Source organism: Oncorhynchus keta, chromosome 19, assembly GCF_023373465.1.
Source record: "Oncorhynchus keta strain PuntledgeMale-10-30-2019 chromosome 19, Oket_V2, whole genome shotgun sequence".
Taxonomy (NCBI): domain Eukaryota; kingdom Metazoa; phylum Chordata; class Actinopteri; order Salmoniformes; family Salmonidae; genus Oncorhynchus; species Oncorhynchus keta.
The window spans coordinates 561,297-582,956 of NC_068439.1; the positions used below are offsets into that span (position 1 = coordinate 561,297).

General features: G+C 45.2%; 1 protein-coding gene across 1 annotated transcript; it reads right to left on the reverse strand.

The window, feature by feature from the left end:
• Positions 1-1,573: 1,573 nt before the first annotated feature.
• Positions 1,574-14,022, reverse strand: psmg2 (proteasome (prosome, macropain) assembly chaperone 2). The gene is made up of 12 exons (XM_052471750.1): positions 13,836-14,022; positions 13,332-13,503; positions 10,335-10,393; positions 4,735-4,914; positions 4,127-4,206; positions 3,655-3,680; positions 3,517-3,588; positions 3,333-3,404; positions 3,149-3,220; positions 2,965-3,036; positions 2,686-2,888; positions 1,574-2,047 (listed from the first exon to the last, which is right to left on the reverse strand). The coding sequence occupies exons 1-12, from the start codon at positions 13,893-13,895 to the stop codon at positions 1,967-1,969; spliced, it is 1,149 nt and encodes a 382-aa protein (XP_052327710.1). The 5' UTR covers positions 13,896-14,022; the 3' UTR covers positions 1,574-1,966.
• Positions 14,023-21,660: the final 7,638 nt, after the last annotated feature.

Consider the following 21,660-nt stretch of genomic DNA (forward strand, 5'->3'; position numbering starts at 1 on the left):
CCATATTCCTAGACCAGGTCAAATGGCACCATATTCCTAGACCAGGTCAAATGGCACCCTATTCCCTAGACCAGGTCAAATGGCACCCTATTCCCTAGACCAGGTCAAATGGCACCCTATTCCCTATAGACCAGGTCAAATGGCACCATATTCCCTATAGACCAGGTCAAATGGCACCATATTCCCTATAGACCAGGTCAAATGGCACCATATTCCTTATAGACCAGGTCAAATGGCACCATATTCCCTATAGACCAGGTCAAATAGCACCATATTCCCTATAGACCAGGTCAAATGGCACCATATTCCCTATAGACCAGGTCAAATGGCACCATATTCCCTATAGACCAGGTCAAATAGCACCATATTCCCTATAGACCAGGTCAAATAGCACCATATTCCCTATAGACCAGGTCAAATGGCACCATATTCCCTATAGACCAGGTCAAATAGCACCCTATTCCCTATAGACCAGGTCAAATGGCACCATATTTCCTATAGACCAGGTCAAATGGCACCCTATTCCCTAGAGCAGGTCAAATAGCACCCTATTCCCTATAGACCAGGTCTTTCTGTAGCTCAGTTGGTAGAGCATGGCGCTTGTAACACCAGGGTAGTGGGTTCGATTCCCGGGACCACCCATACGTAGAATGTATGCACACATGACTGTAAGTCGCTTTGGATAAAAGCGTCTGCTAAGTGGCATATATTATTATATTATATTACCTAGTGAATGATCTGCAGAGAGCTGGGACCAAAGTAACAAAGCCTACCATCAGTAACACACTACGCCGCCAGGGACTCAAATCCTGCAGTGCCAGACGTGTCCCCCTGCTTAAGCCAGTACATGTCCAGGCCCGTCTGAAGTTTGCTGGAGAGCATTTGGATGATCCAGAAGAAGATTGGGAGAATGTCATATGGTCAGATGAAACCAAAATATAACTTTTTGGTAAAAACTCAACTTGTCGTGTTTGGAGGACAAAGAATGCTGAGTTGCATCCAAAGAACACCATACCTACTGTGAAGCATGGGGTGGAAACATCATGCTTTGGGGCTGTTTTTCTGCAAAGGGACCAGGACGACTGATCCGAGTAAAGGAAAGAATGAATGGGGCCATGTATCGTGAGATCTCAACCCCAAAATCTTTGGAGGGAGTTGAAAGTCCGTGTGGCCCAGCAACAGCCCCAAAACATCACTGCTCTAGAGGAGATCTGCATGGAGGAATGGGCCAAAATACCAGCAACAGTGTGTGAAAGCCTTGTGAAGACTTACAGAAAACATTTGACCTCTGTTATATACCCTTTGTTGGAAATGACAAAGTATTGAGATAATTTTCCACCATAATTTGCTAATAAATTCATAAAAAAATCTTACAATGTGATTTTGTGGATTTTTCTCCTCATTTAGTCTGTCATAGTTGAAGTGTACCTATGATGAAAATTACAGGCCTCTCATCTTTTTATGTGGGAGAACTTGCACAATTGCTGGCTAACTAAATACTTTTTTGCCCCACTGTATATAGGGGCTCACACATTCTCTACAAAGACTGCATTAACTGACACTGAACACCAGAGATGATTTAATACTTTTAATAACCGTAGAGTAAATATTGATTCTCATCACCAGGGTAGGTAATGATAACCACTTGGCACACTTCAGGACTATAAACCTGGACTCATAACACCAAAGATGCTGTCACCCATTTTCTAAACATTCAGACCAACCTATAATCTGGGTCGAGTCACCAATTTCCGGAGAGGGTGGAGGAGAATTGGGGCAGGGGAGATTCCACTGGGTGATTTAGGAGAGTTGGGGCAGGGGGTGATTTAGAAGAGTTGGGGCAGGGGAGATTCCACTGGGTGATTTAGGAGAGTTGGGGCAGGGGGTGATTTAGAAGAGTTGGGGCAGGGGAGATTCCACTGGGTGATTTAGGAGAGTTGGGGCAGGGGAGATTCCACTGGGTGATTTAGAAGAGTGCAGGGGGGATGCCACTGCCAAAGAGAAGCCTCCATGATGCTGGTATCCTCCACTTAGGCTGCGTCTGGGCCTATGAAGGATGGAATAGGCATGTATAAACGGGACATGAATAACTAACATCCTGTGTTTCAGAGTCATGGCTGAACAACGACATGGATAATATACAGTTAGCTGTTTTTTCTGTGCCTTGGCAAGACAGAACAGCAGCCACCGGTAAGATCAGGGAGGGGGTGGTTTGCATCTCTGTCAACAGCTGGTGCACAATCTCTAATATAAAGGAAGTCTCAAGGTTTTGCTCACCTGAGGTAGAGTACCTCACGATAAGCTGCAGACCATAATATTTACCAACAGAGTTCATCTAGATTCTTCGTAGCTGTCTATTTACCACCAACCAGCTGTACAAGGCCGTAAGCAAACAAGAAAATGCTCACCCAGATGCGGTGCTCCTAGAGGCCTGGACTTTAATTCAGGGAAACTTCCAATTTTATACGTAATTCTACCAGCATGTCACGTGCAACTAGAGGTTAGTGACTATTTCAAAGGGTGTACTTGTAATGAATGTGACATGTACTTGTTTTCCCTACTTAACTTAGTTGAATGCACTGACTAAGTTGCTCTGGACAAGACTGTCTTCTTAATAACTCAAATGTAAATACATACACAAGCAACCATAACATCATATGGCTGTACTCATACAGTAGCACTTACAGGTGCGTCCACTAGGTGGAGCCAGGTGTTGAGGTGGTTGAGGAGAGTGAAGGCGTCTGGGATGTTGTCTCCTTCAGAGCAGAAGATCAGCACCACCACCAGAGGAATGTCCTCAGCACAGCTGGAACACAGAGACAAAACCATGGAGAAGAATGTCCTCAGCACAGCTGGAACACAGAGACAAAACCATGGAGAAGAATGTCCTCAGCACAGCTGGAACACAGAGACAAAACCATGGAGAAGAATGTCCTCAGCACAGCTGGAACACAGAGACAACACCATGGAGAAGAATGTCCTCAGCACAGCTGGAACACAGAGACAACACCATGGAGAAGAATGTCCTCAGCACAGCTGGAACACAGAGACAACACCATGGAGAAGAATGTCCTCAGCACAGCTGGAACACACAGACAACACCATGGAGAGGAATGTCCTCCGCACAGCTGGAACACACAGACAACACCATGGAGAGGAATGTCCTCAGCACAGCTGGAACACAGAGACAACACCATGGAGAAGAATGTCCTCAGCACAGCTGGAACACAGAGACAACACCATGGAGAGGAATGTCCTCCGCACAGCTGGAACACACAGACAACACCATGGAGAGGAATGTCCTCAGCACAGCTGGAACACAGAGACAACACCATGGAGAAGAATGTCCTCAGCACAGCTGGAACACAGAGACAACACCATGGAGAAGAATGTCCTCAGCACAGCTGGAACACAGAGACAACACCATGGAGAGGAATGTCCTCAGCACAGCTGGAACACAGAGACAACACCATGGAGAGGAATGTCCTCAGCACAGCTGGAACACAGAGACAAAACCATGGAGAGGAATGTCCTCAGCACAGCTGGAACACAGAGACAACACCATGGAGAGGAATGTCCTCCGCACAGCTGGAACACAGAGACAACACCATGGAGAAGAATGTCCTCAGCACAGCTGGAACACAGAGACAAAACCATGGAGAGGAATGTCCTCAGCACAGCTGGAACACAGAGACATGGAGAAAACCTTAAAGCCTCATTGAAAGCCAGTCTAAGACACACAGACAACACCATGGAAATGTAGTTTTTGCATCTGGAACTTTCTGTTTGGTACAAAGCAATTTCACAGTGGTTTAGATGGTAGAATGAATGTCCTACACTGTACAGCTGGAACAAACTGAAATTATGACAACTATTAGAGAGCATGTCCAGGAAATGGTGAGCATAGTGCACCTAGAGACAACACCATGGTAAGCATATTCCTCTTTATCAGATCTAGTGTTCAGCGAGACACACTGCATGTGAAGGATAATATAGCCAGTAAAACAAATATGATCCTGTATCAGTGTTCAGAAGACTTCTACCTACACCCCAGTCAGTCTGGTACCTGTCAGTGAAGAACCTTTAGTGGAATGCCCCTCCAGGTAGAGGCTGCACTGAGACAAACCCCAGGAAGGTAATGTCCCATCTCCTTCCACTCCATCTGGAACACAGAGACACCACTGCATGGAGAGGAATGTCCTGCAGCTGGAACACAGGGACAGACCATGGAGCAAGGAAGGGGTTCTACTGTCATCAGCTGGTCATCACAGAGACATCTGTCATCAGAGGAATGTCATCAGCACATCTGTCATCACGTTCATCTGTCATCACGTTCATCTGTCATCACGTTCATCTGTCATCACGTTCATCTGTCATCACGTTCTACTGTCATCACGTTCATCTGTCATCACGTTCATCTGTCATCACGTTCATCTGTCATCACGTTCATCTGTCATCACGTTCATCTGTCATCACGTTCATCTGTCATCACGTTCATCTGTCATCACGTTCATCTGTCATCACGTTCATCTGTCATCACGTTCTACTGTCATCACGTTCATCTGTCATCACGTTCATCTGTCATCACGTTCATCTGTCATCACGTTCATCTGTCATCACGTTCATTGGTGGAATATCGGAACATGGACAATGATAGCGAAATACGTGTTATATATTTTACGTAGGATTTGTCAGTCAGAGCTCTCTGCCATGCACTCCATATATTTATGTGACAAATGGAATGGAAAAAAAGTTTAGTTGAACATAGTAATTCTGGTAGATAGCAGTTATGTACCCCAGTAGCTGTTGGTCATCCCTCTGGTAAGCATGACTGCTGGACAGCACGACAGTCCTGGAGAAACCACTGGCTTTGATCCAAGACACCATCAGCTTACAGAACTTCTTGGACTTTGTCTGCAACAGAAAGGACCTATATGATAGTTCTCCTCTAAATAACCATAAACAGCATAACCATATCCATGTGAAACCAATGTCAGTAAGCTGCAAACAGCTTCTCATGCTATACTGTTCCCTTAAGGCTGCTATACTGTTCCCTTGAGGCTGCTACACTGTTCCCTTGAGGCTGCTATACTGTTCCCTTGAGGCTGCTACACTGTTCCCTTGAGGCTGCTACACTGTTCCCTTAAGGCTGCTATACTGTTCCCTTGAGGCTGCTACACTGTTCCCTTAATGCTGCTACACTGTTCCCTTGAGGCTGCTACACTGTTCCCTTGAGGCTGCTACACTGTTCCCTTGAGGCTGCTACACTGTTCCCTTGAGGCTGCTACACTGTTCCCTTAAGGCTGCTATACTGTTCCCTTGAGGCTGCTACACTGTTCCCTCGAGGCTGCTATACTGTTCCCTTGAGGCTGCTACACCGTTCCCTTAAGGCTGCTACACTGTTCCCTTGAGGCTGCTACACTGTTCCCTTAAGGCTGCTACACTGTTCCCTTGAGGCTGCACACTGTTCCCTCAAGGCTGCATCTGTTCCCTTGAGGCTGCTACACTGTCATCACGGCTGCTATACTGTTCCCTTGAGGCTGCTACACTGTTCCCTCAGGCTGCTATACTGTTCCCTTAAGGCTGCTATCTGTTCCCTCAGGCTGCTACACTGTTCCCTTGAGGCTGCTATACTGTTCCCTTGAGGCTGCTACACTGTTCCCTTGAGGCCGCTACACTGTTCCCTTCAGGCCGCTCATACTGTTCCCTTAAGGCTGCTATACTGTTCCCTTGAGGCTGCTATACTGTTCCCTTGAGGCTGCTATACTGTTCCCTTGAGGCTGCTATACTGTTCCATTAAGGCTGCTACACTGTTCCCTTAAGGCTGCTATACTGTTCCCTTAAGGCTGCTATCACTGTTCCCTTGAGGCTGCTACACCGTTCCCTTGAGGCTGCTACACCGTTCCCTTGAGGCTGCTACACCGTTCCCTTGAGGCTGCTACACCGTATATTTGAGGCTGCTACACTGTTCCCTTGAATGGAAAAAAGTTCCCTTGAACTAGTAACTGTTCCCTGGAGGCTAGCAGTTACTGTTCCCCAGGCTGCTGTACTGTTCCCTCTGGCTGCTATGACTGTTCCATGGCAGCACGACAGTCCTGGAGAAACTGCTTTGTTCCAAGACACCATCAGTTCCCTTAGGCTGAACTGTTCCCTTGAGGCTGCTTACTGTTCTGAGGCTGCTATAGTTCCTATAGGCTGCTATAGTTCCCTTAAGGCTGCTATACTGTTCCATTAAGGCAGCATAACTGTTCCATGTGAAACTGCTACACTGTTCCCTTGAGGCTGCTATACTGTTCCCTTAAGGCTGCTATACTGTTCCCTTGAGGCTGCTACACTGTTCCCTTGAGGCTGCTATACTGTTCCCTTGAGGCTGCTATACTGTTCCCTTGAGGCTGCTACACTGTTCCCTTAAGGCTGCTATACTGTTCCCTTAAGGCTGCTATACTGTTCCCTTAAGGCTGCTATACTGTTCCCTTGAGGCTGCTATACTGTTCCCTTAAGGCTGCTATACTGTTCCCTTGAGGCTGCTACACTGTTCCCTTGAGGCTGCTATACTGTTCCCTTGAGGCTGCTACACTGTTCCCTTGAGGCTGCTATACTGTTCCCTTGAGGCTGCTACACTGTTCCCTTGAGGCTGCTACACTGTTCCCTTGAGGCTGCTATACTGTTCCCTTAAGGCTGCTATACTGTTCCCTTGAGGCTGCTATACTGTTCCCTTGAGGCTGCTATACTGTTCCCTTGAGGCTGCTATACTGTTCCATTAAGGCTGCTACACTGTTCCCTTAAGGCTGCTACACTGTTCCCTTGAGGCTGCTACACTGTTCCCTTGAGGCTGCTACACTGTTCCCTTGAGGCTGCTACACCGTTCCCTTGAGGCTGCTACACCGTTCCCTTGAGGCTGCTACACCGTTCCCTTGAGGCTGCTACACTGTTCCCTTGAGGCTGCTACACTGTTCCCTTGAGGCTGCTATACTGTTCCCTTAAGGCTGCTATACTGTTCCCTTAAGGCTGCTATACTGTTCCCTTAAGGCTGCTATACTGTTCCCTTAAGGCTGCTATACTGTTCCCTTGAGGCTGCTATACTGTTCCCTTGAGGCTGCTATACTGTTCCCTTGAGGCTGCTATACTGTTCCCTTGAGGCTGCTATACTGTTCCCTTGAGGCTGCTATACTGTTCCCTTGTTCCCTTGAGGCTGCTATACTGTTCCCTTGAGGCTGCTATACTGTTCCCTTGAGGCTGCTATACTGTTCCCTTAAGGCTGCTATACTGTTCCCTTGAGGCTGCTATACTTAAGGCTGCTCCCTTAAGGCTGCTATACTGTTCCCTTAAGGCTGCTATACTGTTCCCTTAAGGCTATACTGTTCCCTTGAGGCTGCTATACTGTTCCCTTAAGGCTGCTATACTGTTCCCTTGAGGCTGCTATACTGTTCCCTTAAGGCTGCTATACTGTTCCCTTAAGGCTGCTATACTGTTCCCTTAAGGCTGCTATACTGTTCCCTTAAGGCTGCTATACTGTTCCCTTGAGGCTGCTATACTGTTCCCTTAAGGCTGCTATACTGTTCCCTTAAGGCTGCTATACTGTTCCCTTGAGGCTGCTATACTGTTCCCTTAAGGCTGCTATACTGTTCCCTTAAGGCTGCTATACTGTTCCCTTAAGGCTGCTATACTGTTCCCTTAAGGCTGCTATACTGTTCCCTTGAGGCTGCTATACTGTTCCCTTAAGGCTGCTATACTGTTCCCTTAAGGCTGCTATACTGTTCCCTTGAGGCTGCTATACTGTTCCCTTAAGGCTGCTATACTGTTCCCTTAAGGCTGCTATACGCAGCGTTGTTTACTTTGGAGTATACGACGCTCCGTTGCTCTGTTTGTGTGTGGGCTCCAACCGGTGGCTGTCTAATCAAACACACATGACCACCCTCCTTGACAACTTAGCAACCAGAACAAGCATAGGATGTGGGATGGCCTGCTGTCATGCCTGACACAAAGCTCCAGAGGTCAGGAAAAGATTGGAAAATGTGTAATGCATTTGTATCAGACCTGGAACATTAATGCACTTCATTTTGACCAATGTCACTCAGCAACTTGACTACTAATGTCATTCGCCTACTTTACTTCAAAGATTACTAACCACTAGCCCTACTTTACGTCAGACTACTAACCACTAGCCTTACTTTACGTCAGACTACTAACCGCTAGCCCAGCTAGCCTTACTTTACTTCAAAGATTACTAACCGATAACTAGCCCTACTTTACGTCAGACTACTAACCACTAGCCTTACTTTACATCAGACTACTAACCACTAGCCTTACTTTACGTCAGACTACTAACCACTAGCCTTACTTTACGTCAGACTACTAACCACTAGCCTTACTTTACATCAGACTACTAACCACTAGCCTTACTTTACATCAGACTACTAACCACTAGCCTTACTTTACGTCAGACTACTAACCACTAGCCCTACTTTACGTCAGACTACTAACCACTAGCCTTACTTTACGTCAGACTACTAACCACTAGCCTTACTTTACGTCAGACTACTAACCACTAGCCTTACTTTACATCAGACTACTAACCACTAGCCTTACTTTACGTCAGACTACTAACCACTAGCCTTACTTTACGTCAGACTACTAACCACTAGCCTTACTTTACATCAGACTACTAACCACTAGCCTTACTTTACATCAGACTACTAACCACTAGCCCTACTTTACGTCAGACTACTAACCACTAGCCTTACTTTACATCAGACTACTAACCACTAGCCTTACTTTACGTCAGACTACTAACCACTAGCCTTACTTTACATCAGACTACTAACCACTAGCCTTACTTTACGTCAGACTACTAACCACTAGCCTTACTTTACATCAGACTACTAACCACTAGCCTTACTTTACGTCAGACTACTAACCACTAGCCTTACTTTACGTCAGACTACTAACCACTAGCCTTACTTTACATCAGACTACTAACCACTAGCCCTACTTTACGTCAGACTACTAACCACTAGCCTTACTTTACGTCAGACTACTAACCACTAGCCTTACTTTACATCAGACTACTAACCACTAGCCTTACTTTACGTCAGACTACTAACCACTAGCCTTACTTTACGTCAGACTACTAACCACTAGCCCTACTTTACGTCAGACTACTAACCACTAGCCTTACTTTACGTCAGACTACTAACCACTAGCCCTACTTTACGTCAGACTACTAACCACTAGCCTTACTTTACGTCAGACTACTAACCACTAGCCTTACGTCAGACTACTAACCACTAGCCTTACTTTACATCAGACTACTAACCACTAGCCTTACTTTACGTCAGACTACTAACCACTAGCCCTACTTTACGTCAGACTACTAACCGCTAGCCTTACTTTACGTCAGACTACTAACCACTAGCCTTACTTTATGTCAGACTACTAACCACTAGCCTTACTTTACGTCAGACTACTAACCACTAGCCTTACTTTACGTCAGACTACTAACCACTAGCCTTACTTTACGTCAGACTACTAACCACTAGCCTTACTTTACGTCAGACTACTAACCACTAGCCTTACTTTACATCAGACTACTAACCGCTAGCCTTACTTTACGTCAGACTACTAACCACTAGCCTTACTTTACGTCAGACTACTAACCACTAGCCTTACTTTACGTCAGACTACTAACCACTAGCCTTACTTTACATCAGACTACTAACCACCAGCCTTACTTTACGTCAGACTACTAACCACTAGCCTTACTTTACGTCAGACTACTAACCACTAGCCTTACTTTACGTCAGACTACTAAACGCTAGCCTTACTTTACAACAGACTACTAACCACTAGCCTAGCTAGTTACAATCTTAGTTAACTTCCCTTCGTTCTGATTTCCTTTCTTGAAGACCAATAGTAAGACGCTCCTTGGTCCCGCCTCCTATAATTATTCATTTTAGAACCATGAAGAAGAGTTTTTACCAGATTACAGATTTATATACTTTTGCACACAAAGTAGGTCTTTGTTTTTTAAATAATTCTTACATTATACACATTTATTTGTCAATTCAATGCTGAGACACCAATCGTTATTTATGTAACAATAAATACACAGTATTCAAAGCATTTTAGGTGATTGTAGAAATTCAGCATGTTGATATAAAAATACAGAAATCTAAATACTCAAACAATGAACCTAAAAACGGTCTGGGGTACTGACAAACAGCCAGGCAAGTGTTATAAAGGGCCCAGAAGTGTTTTTGGGTGAGCTTCTCCTTTAAGGCTTAACTCGGTTACAAATAGAATGGGTTAAATGAAGCCGACCTCTGTTACATTACCTGGATAATTGGGGTTCTGATCTGAAGAACTGCCAACCTCAACTCTGGAGAAGAGTACACTGTTCAAGAAAGGAGAGAATCTCATTCCATGTCAATGTGACTGAAGCGATGACTATTGTACATTATGATCATTAACAGTACAGTGTTACATAGACAACTACCCTACTTCAGTACAAGACCAAAAGTATGTGGACACCTGCTTGTCAAACAAAATCATCAACCTTTAATTTAACTAGGCAAGTCAGTTAAGAACAAATTCTTATTTATAATGACGGCCTACCCCGGCCAAACCTGGACAATGCTGGGCCAATTGTGCGCAGCCCTATGGGACTGTTGTGATACAGCCTGAAATCGAACCAGGATCTGTAGTAACGTCTCTAACACTGAGATGCAGTGCCTTAGACCGCTGCGCCACTCGGGAGCCCCAATATAGAGCTGGTCCACCCTTTGCGTCTATAACAGTCTCCACTCTTCTGGGAACGCTTTCCACTACTTTGGAATATTGCTGCGGGGGCTTACTTTCACTCAGCCACAACAGCATTAGTGAGGTCGGGCACTGATGTTGGGCGATTTGGCCTGGCTCGCAGACAGCATTCCAAGTCATCCCAAATATGTTTGATGGGGTTGAAGTCAGGGCTATCTGCAGGTCAGTCAAGTTCTTCCACACCAATCTTGACAAACCAATTCTGTATGGACCTCGCTTTGTGCAAGGGGCATTGTCATGCTGAAACAGGAAAGGGCCTTCCCCAAACTGTTGCCACAAAGTTGGAAGCACAGAATTATCTATGTCATTGTATGCTGTAGCATTTGAGATTTCCCTTCACTGGAACTAAGTGGCCAAGCACGAACCATGAAAAACAGCCCCAGACCATTATTTCCACCTTTACAGTTTGCACTCCGCCAAACCCAGATTCATCTGTCGGACTGCCAGATGGTGAAGTGTGATACATCACTCCAGAGAACATGTTTCCACTGCTCCAGAGAACATGTTTCCCCTGCTCCAGAGAACAGGTTTCCACTGCTCCAGAGAACATGTTTCCCCTGCTCCAGAGAACATGTTTCCCCTGCTCCAGAGAACATGTTTCCCCTGCTCCAGAGAACAGGTTTCCACTGCTCCAGAGAACACTGCTCCCACTGCTCCAGAGAACACTGCTCCAGAGAACACGTTTCCACTGCTCCAGAGAACACGTTTCCACTGCTCCAGAGAACAGGTTTCCACTGCTCCAGAGAGCAGGTTTCCACTGCTCAAGAGAACAGGTTTCCACTGCTCCAGAGAACAGGTTTCCACTGCTCCAGAGAGCAGGTTTCCACTGCTCCAGAGAGCAGGTTTCCACTGCTCCAGAGAGCAGGTTTCCACTGCTCCAGAGAGCAGGTTTCCACTGCTCCAGAGAGCAGGTTTCCACTGCTCCAGAGAGCAGGTTTCCACTGCTCCAGAGAGCAGGTTTCCACTGCTCCAGAGAGCAGGTTTCCACTGCTCCAGAGAGCAGGTTTCCACTGCTCCAGAGAACAGGTTTCCACTGCTCCAGAGAACAGGTTTCCACTGCTCCAGAGAGCAGGTTTCCACTGCTCAAGAGAACAGGTTTCCACTGCTCCAGAGAACAGGTTTCCACTGCTCCAGAGAGCAGGTTTCCACTGCTCCAGAGAACAGGTTTCCACTGCTCCAGAGAGCAGGTTTCCACTGCTCCAGAGAGCAGGTTTCCACTGCTCCAGAGAACACTGCTCCAGAGAACAGGTTTCCACTGCTCCAGAGAACAGGTTTCCACTGCTCCAGAGTCCAATGGTGGCGAGCTTTACACCACTCCAGCCGACGCTTGGCATTGCGCATGGTAATATAATAATAATAATAATATATGCCATTTAGCTGACGCTTTTATCCAAAGCAACTTACAGTCATGTGTGCATACATTCTACGTATGGGTGGTGCCAGGAATCGAACCCACTACCCTGGCGTTACAAGCGCCATGCTCTACCAACTGAGCCACAGAAGGATGATCTTAGGCTTGTGTGCAGCTGCTTGGTCATGGAAACCCATTTATTTTCCTGATGAAAAGTTATTGTGCTGCCGTTGCTTTCAGAAGCAGTTTGGAACTCGTTAGGGAGGTTTGCAACCGATGAGAGACAATTTTTACACGCTTCACCACTCGGTGGAAGTTGTGGCCTATTGTTGCTCCTAGTCAGTTCCACTCCACAATAACAGCACTTTTTTATTTATTTAACCCTCATTTTACCAGGTAAGTTGACTGAGAACACATTTTCATTTACAGCAACAACCTGGGGAATAGTTACAGGGGAGAGGAGGGGGATGAATGAGCCAATTGTAAACTGGGGATGATTAGGTAGTCGTGATGGTATGAGGGCCAGATTGGGAATTTAGCCAGGACACCGGGCTCTTACAATAAGTGCTAAGGGATCTTTAGTGACCACAGAGAGTCAGGACACCCGTTTAACGTCCCATCCAAAAGACAGCACCCTACACAGGGCAATGTCCCCAATCACTGCTCTGGGGCATTGGGATATTTTTTTAGACCAGAGGAAAGGGTGCCTCCTACTGGCCCTCCAATACCACTTCCAGCAGCATCTGGTCTCCCATCCAGGGACTGACCAGGACCAACCCTGCTTAGCTTCAGAAGCAAGCCAGTAGTGGGATGCAATGAACCAGGGCAGATGTAGCAGGGCAGAAATGTGATGAACTGACTTGTTGGAAAGGTGGCATCCTATGACGGTTTACTGCCAATGTTTTCTATGGAGATTGCATGGCCGTGTGCCGATTTTATAGTGCCTGAAATAGCCAAATCCACTAACTTGAAGGGGTGTCCACATATTTTTGTATTAGCAGAGGCTGGTGGGAGGAGCTACAGGAAGCCAGGCTCATTGTTATGGCTGGAATGGAATCAATGGAACAGAGTCAAACATGTGGTTTCCATGTTCCAGCCATAACGATGAGCCTGTCCTCATATCTCCCCCCACCAGCCTCCACTGTTTGTATATTTAGTGTACCTTCTGCATTGGTACTGAGGTCGTTGGCGTTCTCAGCGAATGTAGCATAAGGGTTGTTCCCTGCCATAGGGATGAGACAGTCAGTGTGGATGTATCCGACTCGACACATGTTGAGCGTAGAAACAATCAGGTCCACTGCCAGCTGCCCCACATTTCCAACAGAGATTGCTGGCTGTAGACAGACAATGGGACATTTGGTTAGATACAAGACAGTAGAATAGACACTGTAGTCGAAGCGTGCAGCACACGTTGAAACCAATTGGACACAATGACAGAGCCTGGGGTGGCAGGGTAGCCTAGTGGTTAGAGCGTTGGACTAGTAACCGAAAGGTGGCAAATTCAAACCCCCGAGCAGACAAGGTACAAAATCTGTCGTTCTGCCCCTGAACAGGCAGTTAACCCACTGTTCCTAGGCCGTCATTGAAAATAAGAATTTGTTCTTAACTGACTTGCCTAGTAAAAAATAAAGATAAACATACAGAGTAAGCATGGCAGTTAACTCACCATAATCAGGGTAAAGTCTTTAAAAGACGTTGGGGTGCATTCTGCCGCGACAAACATCATGTGTTTTGAGAATGAAACAACTTAATTACTGTTCAATCAACCACTTTCGGAGTGTTTTGGTTGTAATAAATTCCCATTTACTTTCACTTCTTGCCAACTGGAAATGGGCCTTTAAGAACATAGATGGCGTCGATGTTGGTGCGTTATCAGATGCCTGAATAAAAATATTATTGTACTGCCATAGAAGTCAACATTTTAAATATATTTATAAGATTTTACAAAAATAAACTTCCATATTTAATTGTAACTACATTAAAAGTTCCAATATAATTCTTAAAATAAAATAACGAGGGAGATATTTGTTGTGTCTGAAAGGGGACTCCAGCGGTCGCCTACTTTCAGCCGCATAGCTAAGATGAACCTTTTTGCAAAAACAGATACACAACTCCCGCCAAGTACCGTCTTTAAAGTTATCAGTATCCTCCTCTCTTTGTCGTTTGCCATTATGCTTGGAAGAAAGTTTTGTAATGTTTTAAAATGTTGCCCATCAATACACAACATGTCTTAAGCTTTCAGGCGTTACACTGCACGGGTAAAGTAATGTGTACTTGAATAATGTGTACTTTATTTGATAAAAGTGTATATGTCCTAAGCTATATTATCAATTGTCATACTTGAGTAAAAGTAAAGATACCTTAATAGAAAGTTACTCAAATAAAAGTGAAAGTCAGCCAGTAAAATTCTACTTGAGTAAAAGTCTAAAAGTATTTGGTTTTAAATATACTTAAGTATCTTTTAGCAATTACATTTACTCTTGATACTTAAGTATCAAAAGTAAAAGTATAAATCATTTCAAATATCTTATATTAAGCAAACCAGACGGCACCATTTTTTGGTTTTTGAAATTTGAGTAGAGGGTTAGGTTTAAGTGAAGAGGTCATCTTCAGTTAGGTTTCATTGGTGCACTGAGCACACACACACACACACACACACACACACACACACACACACACACACACACACACACACACATACATACATACATACATACATACATACACACACACAAGTGGGCTAGCTGTGTGTAGACCTTGGTAGAGGTTAGGGTTAGGGGTCAGACCTTGTTAGAGGTTAGGGTTAGGGGTCAGACCTTGTTAGAGGTTAGGGTTAGGGGTTAGACCTTGTTAGAGGTTAGGGTTAGGGGTTAGACCTTGTTAGAGGTTAGGGTTAGGGGTTAGACCTTGGTAGAGTGTTAGGGTTAGGGGTTAGACCTTGGTAGAGGTTAGGGTTAGGGGTTAGACCTTGGTAGAGGTTAGGGTTAGGGGTTAGACCTTGGTAGAGGTTAGGGTTAGGGGTTAGACCTTGTTAGAGGTTAGGGTTAGGGGTTAGACCTTGTTAGAGGTTAGGGTTAGGGGTTAGACCTTGGTAGAGGTTAGGGTTAGGGGTTAGACCTTGTTAGAGGTTAGGGTTAGGGGTTAGACCTTGGTAGAGTGTTAGGTTAGGGGTTAGACCTTGGTAGAGTGTTAGGTTAGGGGACTGTACACTCAACATCCGTAGATGTCCAGCTGGCACAGAACACCGTACATATCATGACCCTCTCTTCAAAATTAAAACTCATCCCACAGTGGCTTGCGAAAGTATTCACCCGCTTGGCATTTTTCCTATTTTGTTGCCTTACAACCTGGAATTAAAATAGTTTTTGGGGGGTTTGTATCATTTGATTTACACAACATGACTACCACTTTGAAGATGCAAAATATTTTATTGTGAAACAAACAAGAAATAAGACAGAAAAACTGAACTTGAGCATGCATAACTATTCACCCCCCCAAAGTCAATACTTTGTAGAGCCACTTTTTTTATTTTACCTTTATTTAACTAGGAAAGTCAGTTAAGAACAAATACTTATTTTCAATGACGGCCTATGAACAGTGGGTTAACTGCCTTGTTCAGGGGCAGTACCTTGTCAGCTCGGGGATTTTATTTAGCATCCTTTCGGTTACCAGTCCAACGCTTTAACCACGCCCCAAGCAATTACAGCTGCATGTCTCATTGGGTTTGTCTCTATAAGCTTGGCACATCTTGCCACTGGGATTTTTCCCATTCTTCAAGGCAAAACTGCTCCAGCTCCTTCAAGTTGGATGGGTTCCGTTGATGTACAGCAATCTTTAAGTCATACCACAGATTCTCAATTGGATTGAGGTCATTCCAAGGCTCTGTGGAGTGTACGGCTTAAAGTGGTCCTATGGACAGATATTCCAATCTCCGCTGTGGATCTTTGCAGCTCCTTCAGGGTTATCTTTGGTCTCTGTGTTGCCTCTCTGATTAATGCCCTCCTTGCCTGGTCTGAGTTTTGGTGGGCGGCCCTCTCTTGGCATGTTTGTTGTGGTGCCATATTCTTTACATTTATTAATAATGGATTTATTGGTCCTCTCTTGGCAGGTTTGTTGTGGTGCCATATTCTTTACATGTATTAATAATGGATGTACTGGTGCTCCCTGGGATGTTCAAAGTTTCTGATATTTATTTATTTTTTTAAACATTTTACTTCACCAATTTGGACTATTTTGTGTATGTCCATTTCATGAAATCCTAATAAAAATCTATTTAAATTACAGGTTGTAATACATGAATACTTTTGCAAGGCACTGTACATATCATGAACATTCCTTCAAAATGAAATCTCATCCCACAGGTCACCATACATATCAGCACGTTGGGAAGGCTGATGAGTAGAGGGTTAGGTTTAAGGCTGATGAGTAGAGGGTTAGGTTTAAGGCTGATGAGTAGAGGGTTAGGTTTAAGGCTGATGAGTAGAGGGTTAGGTTTAAGGCTGATGAGTAGAGGGTTAGGTTTAAGGCTGATGAGTAGAGGGTTAGGTTTAAGGCTGATGAGTAGAGGGTTAGGTTTAAGGCTGATGAGTAGAGGGTTAGGTTTAAGGCTGATGAGTAGAGGGTTAGGTTTAAGGCTGATGAGTAGAGGGTTAGGTTTAAGGCTGATGAATAGAGGGTTAGGTTTAAGGCTGATGAGTAGAGGGTTAGGTTTAAGGCTGATGAGTAGAGGGTTAGGTTTAAGGCTTATGAGGCTGATGAGTAGAGGGTTAGGTTTAAGGCTGATGAGTAAAGGGTTAGGTTTAAGGCTGATGAGTAGAGGGTTAGGTTTAAGACTGATGAGTAGAGGGTTAGGTTTAAGACTGATGAGTAGAGGGTTAGGTTTAAGGCTGATGAGTAGAGGGTTAGGTTTAAGGCTGATGAGTAGAGGGTTAGGTTTAAGGCTGATGAGGCTGATGAGTAGAGGGTTAGGTTTAAGGCTGACGAGTAGAGGGTTAGGTTTAAGGCTGATGAGTAGAGGGTTAGGTTTAAGGCTGATGAGTAGAGGGTTAGGTTTAAGGCTGATGAGGCTGATGAGTAGAGGGTTAGGTTTAAGGCTGATGAGTAGACGGTTAGGTTTAAGGCTGATGAGTAGAGGATTAGGTTTAAGACTGATGAGTAGAGGGTTAGGTTTAAGACTGATGAGTAGAGGGTTAGGTTTAAGTGAAGAGGTCATCTTCAGTTGGGTTTCATTGGCACGCTGAACACACACACACACATACACACAGCAAAGGAGCTGATCGTGGACTACAGGAAAGGGCAGGCCGAACAGGCCCCCATTAACATTGGCGGGTCGAGAGTTGTAAGTTCCATTAGTGTCCACATCACCAACGAATTATCATGGTCCAAACATACCAAGACAGTCGTGAAGAGGGCACGACAAACCTTTTCCCTCTCAGGAGACTGAAAAGATTCGTCATGCGTCCCCAGATCCTCAAAAGGTTCTACAGCGGCACCATCCTGACTGGTTGCATCACCGCCTGGTATGGCAACTGCTCGGTAAGGCGCTACAGAGGGTAGTGAGTACAGCCCAGTACATCACTGGGGCCAAGCTTCCTGCCATCCAGGACCTATATAATAGGTGGTGTCAGAGGAAGGCGCTACAGAGGGTAGTGCGAACAGCCCAGTACATCACTGAGGCCAAGCTTCCTGCCATCCAGGACCTATATAATAGGTGGTGTCAGAGGAAGGCGCTACAGAGGGTAGTGCGAATGGCCCAGTACATCACTGAGGCTAAGCATCCTGCCATCCAGGACCTATATAATAGGCGGTGTCAGAGGAAAGCCCATACAATTATCAGAGACTCCAGTCACCCAAGTTATAGACTGTTCTCTCTGCTACCACACGGCAAGAGGTACCGGAACGCCAAGTCTAGGACCAAAAGGCTCCTCAACAGCTTCTACCCCCAAGACTGCTGAACAATTCATAAAATTGACACCGGAGAATGTATATTGCCCACCCCCTTTTGTACACTGCTGCTACTCAATGTTTATTATCTATGCATAGTCACCTCATCACCCCTACCTACATGTACAAATGACCTCAACCAACCTGTACCCTCACTCGGTACCGGTGCCCACTTTATATAGCCTCATTATTGTTATTCTTATTGTATTACTTTTTATTATTGCTTTTTACTTGGTAAATATTGTCTTGTCTTTCTTTTTTACCTTTATTTAACCAGGCAAGTCAGTTAAGAACAAATTCTTATTTTCAATGACAGCCTAGGAACAGTGGGTTAACTGTCTGTTCAGAACGATAGATTTGTACCTTGTCAGCTCGGGGGTTTGAACTCACAACCTTCTGGTTACTAGTCCAACACTCTAACCACTAGGCTACCCTGCCACCCTTTCTTGAACTTCACTGTTGGTTAAGAGCTTGTAAGTAAGAATTTCACGGTAAAGTCTACACCTGTTGTATTCGGCACATGTGACAAATAAAGTTTGATTTGATATCATGACCATCCCTTCAACATTAAAAAATAAATAAATAAAGACAAGAAAAATAAAAGTGGGAGGGGGAGGGTTACTGTAACAAACCAGCCATATATTAAAAATGTTTATACAGTATATACAATAAAAAGGTCAATTAAACTTATCATGTGGGAAAGGGGACTGGATCTCCCTAAGGGTTAGGGTTAGGCATGAGAACCAAGGAGGTTAGGGTTTGGTATAGTTGCCAGGAAGGTTAAGGTCAGGACTCAGGGCTCAGGAGTGGTTAGGGTTAGGCATGAGAACCAAGGAGGTTAGGGTTAGGACTCAGGCCTCAGGAATGAGTAGGGTTTGGTATAGTTGCCAGGAAGGTTAAGGTCAGGACTCAGGCCTCAGGAGTGGTTAGGTTTAGAATAGTTCCAGACAACAGTCCATCAAAAGGAGAGTTATATCTACTAGGCCGGTGATAGCTACAAGACCTATACATGTATATTTAGAAACACACCAACAAATATTAAATAAGAATGGTGAATCAGAAGTGCGTTCAATCCCTAAAAGAGGGAGGAACATTTAAACTAAAAAAGGTGGTTTCCATCACACCATTTATAACACATAATTATACAAGGATCCAGCTCATTAAAAATAATGATAATAATCATCATGATAGGTACACTAGATCTGCAGCTTTATCCTAAACCAATTCACAAATCCCAGACTCCAAGTGTCTAAAGCAGCCACAAGGTGGAGACAAATTACTGGGTGGCTTAGTATTTTCCATTAAGGCCTAGAGAGGGTTAATGGTTCCTACTGTTGTAATCCATTGTCGCTCAGGCATCTCTGTCTGAGTTTTCCACGACCCCATATTGGTCTCCAGGCCAAAAATTATAACGTTCTTCTCTGTATGAGGCCAAAAGTGGACATACAACATAGTGGATCGATCACCCTTCTGAGTGTGGTATAGATGTTTAAGTCTGCATTCTAGTGTGTTTTGTGTCTCTTCAATATTGAGTTTATGATAAACAAGGCACTCAATCACAAAATCCACATTTCCAGTATCCAGTTGGATTTTATGCCTGATTGGAGCCCCCAAGCCCAAATACATATTGGACAGAAACTTTGTTTGAGTAAAATATTTATTCTGTATCAGTTTCTTCTTTTTTAGGCTTGAATGGACTACAATGTCCTTAATGTTCTTATTTTTCCTGAAGGCTGAGATTACCCTGACATTTTTCAAGGCCTCACAATCATTCTGTTGTCTGTTGAAAATTAGATTTAAGTTCAGAGTTGAACCGCACCAGAGCCTGAGAATAAGTCCGTCCCCACAAATGGAACCACAGGGTTATCCCGCTCTACCTTCTATGTTCTATGGGTCTGGTAGGTCTGATTGACCTCAACCCTAATCTCTCTCAGGAACCTCCTGGAGTAACCTCCTGGAGTAACCCCTGGGCCTTAAGGCTGAGAAGAGTGTTCTTGTGGCCTCCTCTAACTACAGATTCTGTGGAAATGTATAAGTTGTGATTTGATCAGGACTCTCCCTATGTGTGTGTTTTGGATGGAAACTACATTTGTGAAGGAGGTTTCTGTTTACTTAAAGAAAATTTTAGCTGCACATTTTTTAGTTTCTCCCTCCTTGTGAATGAAAAAGACCTGTGTAACTAGAAATACTTTTTTGTGCAAATGATGTGTAATTGATAAGTGATGCGAGTTTAAAATGTTTAATAATTCCCCGAATTCAGAGGTGGAGCCTCCCCACAGTCCAAAAAATATCATCAAGATACCTAAGGTACAGCAATGGTAAGGCCTTACATTTGATGAAAGCAGTTTTTTCTCCAAAACATGTATACACATTTGCAAAACATTCTTTCCCATGGCTGTACCTGTCACATTCGCTATCTTCAAACACCCTGTCATAAATGGACCAAGTGAAACCTTCACAAAAAGACAGGTAAACAGAAACCCGACCGTGGCGTACACAAACACTCACAGAATATAAATAATTACCTACAACATTGGTGGGAAAAGGCTTCCTAAGTATGATTCCCAATGAGAGACAAAGATAGACAGCTGCCTCTAATTGGGAACCACACGCTGCCAAAAACAAAGAAATAGAAAACATAGAATGCCCACCCAAATCACACCCTGACCTAACCAAATAGAGAAGGTAGGATACCGTAGGATACCTCTCTACGGTCGAATGGGGTCAGGATACCTCTCTACGGTCGACTGGGGTCAGGATACCTCTCTACGGGTCGACTGGGGTCAGGATCCCTCTCTACGGTCGACTGGGGTCAGGATACCTCTCTACGGTCGAATGGGGTCAGGATACCTCTCTACGGTCGACTGGGGTCAGGATACCTCTCTACGGTCGACTGGGGTCAGGATACCTCTCTACGGTCGACTGGGGTCAGGATACCTCTCTACGGGTCGACTGGGGTCAGGATCCCTCTCTACGGTCGACTGGGGTCAGGATCCCTCTCTATGGTCGACTGGGGTCAGGATCCCTCTCTACGGTCGACTGGGGTCAGGATCCCTCTCTACGGTCGACTGGGGTCAGGATACCTCTCTACGGTCGACTGGGGTCAGGATCCCTCTCTACGGTCGACTGGGGTCAGGATCCCTCTCTACGGTCGACTGGGGTCAGGATCCCTCTCTACGGTCGACTGGGGTCAGGATCCCTCTCTACGGGTCGACTGGGGTCAGGATCCCTCTCTACGGTCGACTGGGGTCAGGATACCTCTCTACGGTCGACTGGGGTCAGGATCCCTCTCTACAGGTCGACTGGGGTCAGGATCCCTCTCTACGGTCGACTGGGGTCAGGATCCCTCTCTACGGTCGACTGGGGTCAGGATACCTCTCTACGGGTCGAATGGGGTCAGGATACCTCTCTACAGTCGACTGGGGTCAGGATCCCTCTCTACGGTCGACTGGGGTCAGGATCCCTCTCTACGGGTCGACTGGGGTCAGGATACCTCTCTACGGTCGACTGGGGTCAGGATCCCTCTCTACGGTCGACTGGGGTCAGGA

Coding starts and splice junctions, on each gene's coding strand:
- psmg2 (XM_052471750.1), bottom strand. CDS start 13,895: ATGATGTTTGTCGCGGCAGAATGCACCCCAACGTCTTTTAAAGACTTT. Junction 3,681..4,126: donor TGGGACATTACCTTCCTGGG/GTTTGTCTCAGT, acceptor TCTGTGTTCCAG/CTGTGCTGAGGACATTCCTC. Junction 3,221..3,332: donor TGAGGACATTCTTCTCCATG/GTGTTGTCTCTG, acceptor TCTGTGTTCCAG/CTGTGCTGAGGACATTCTTC.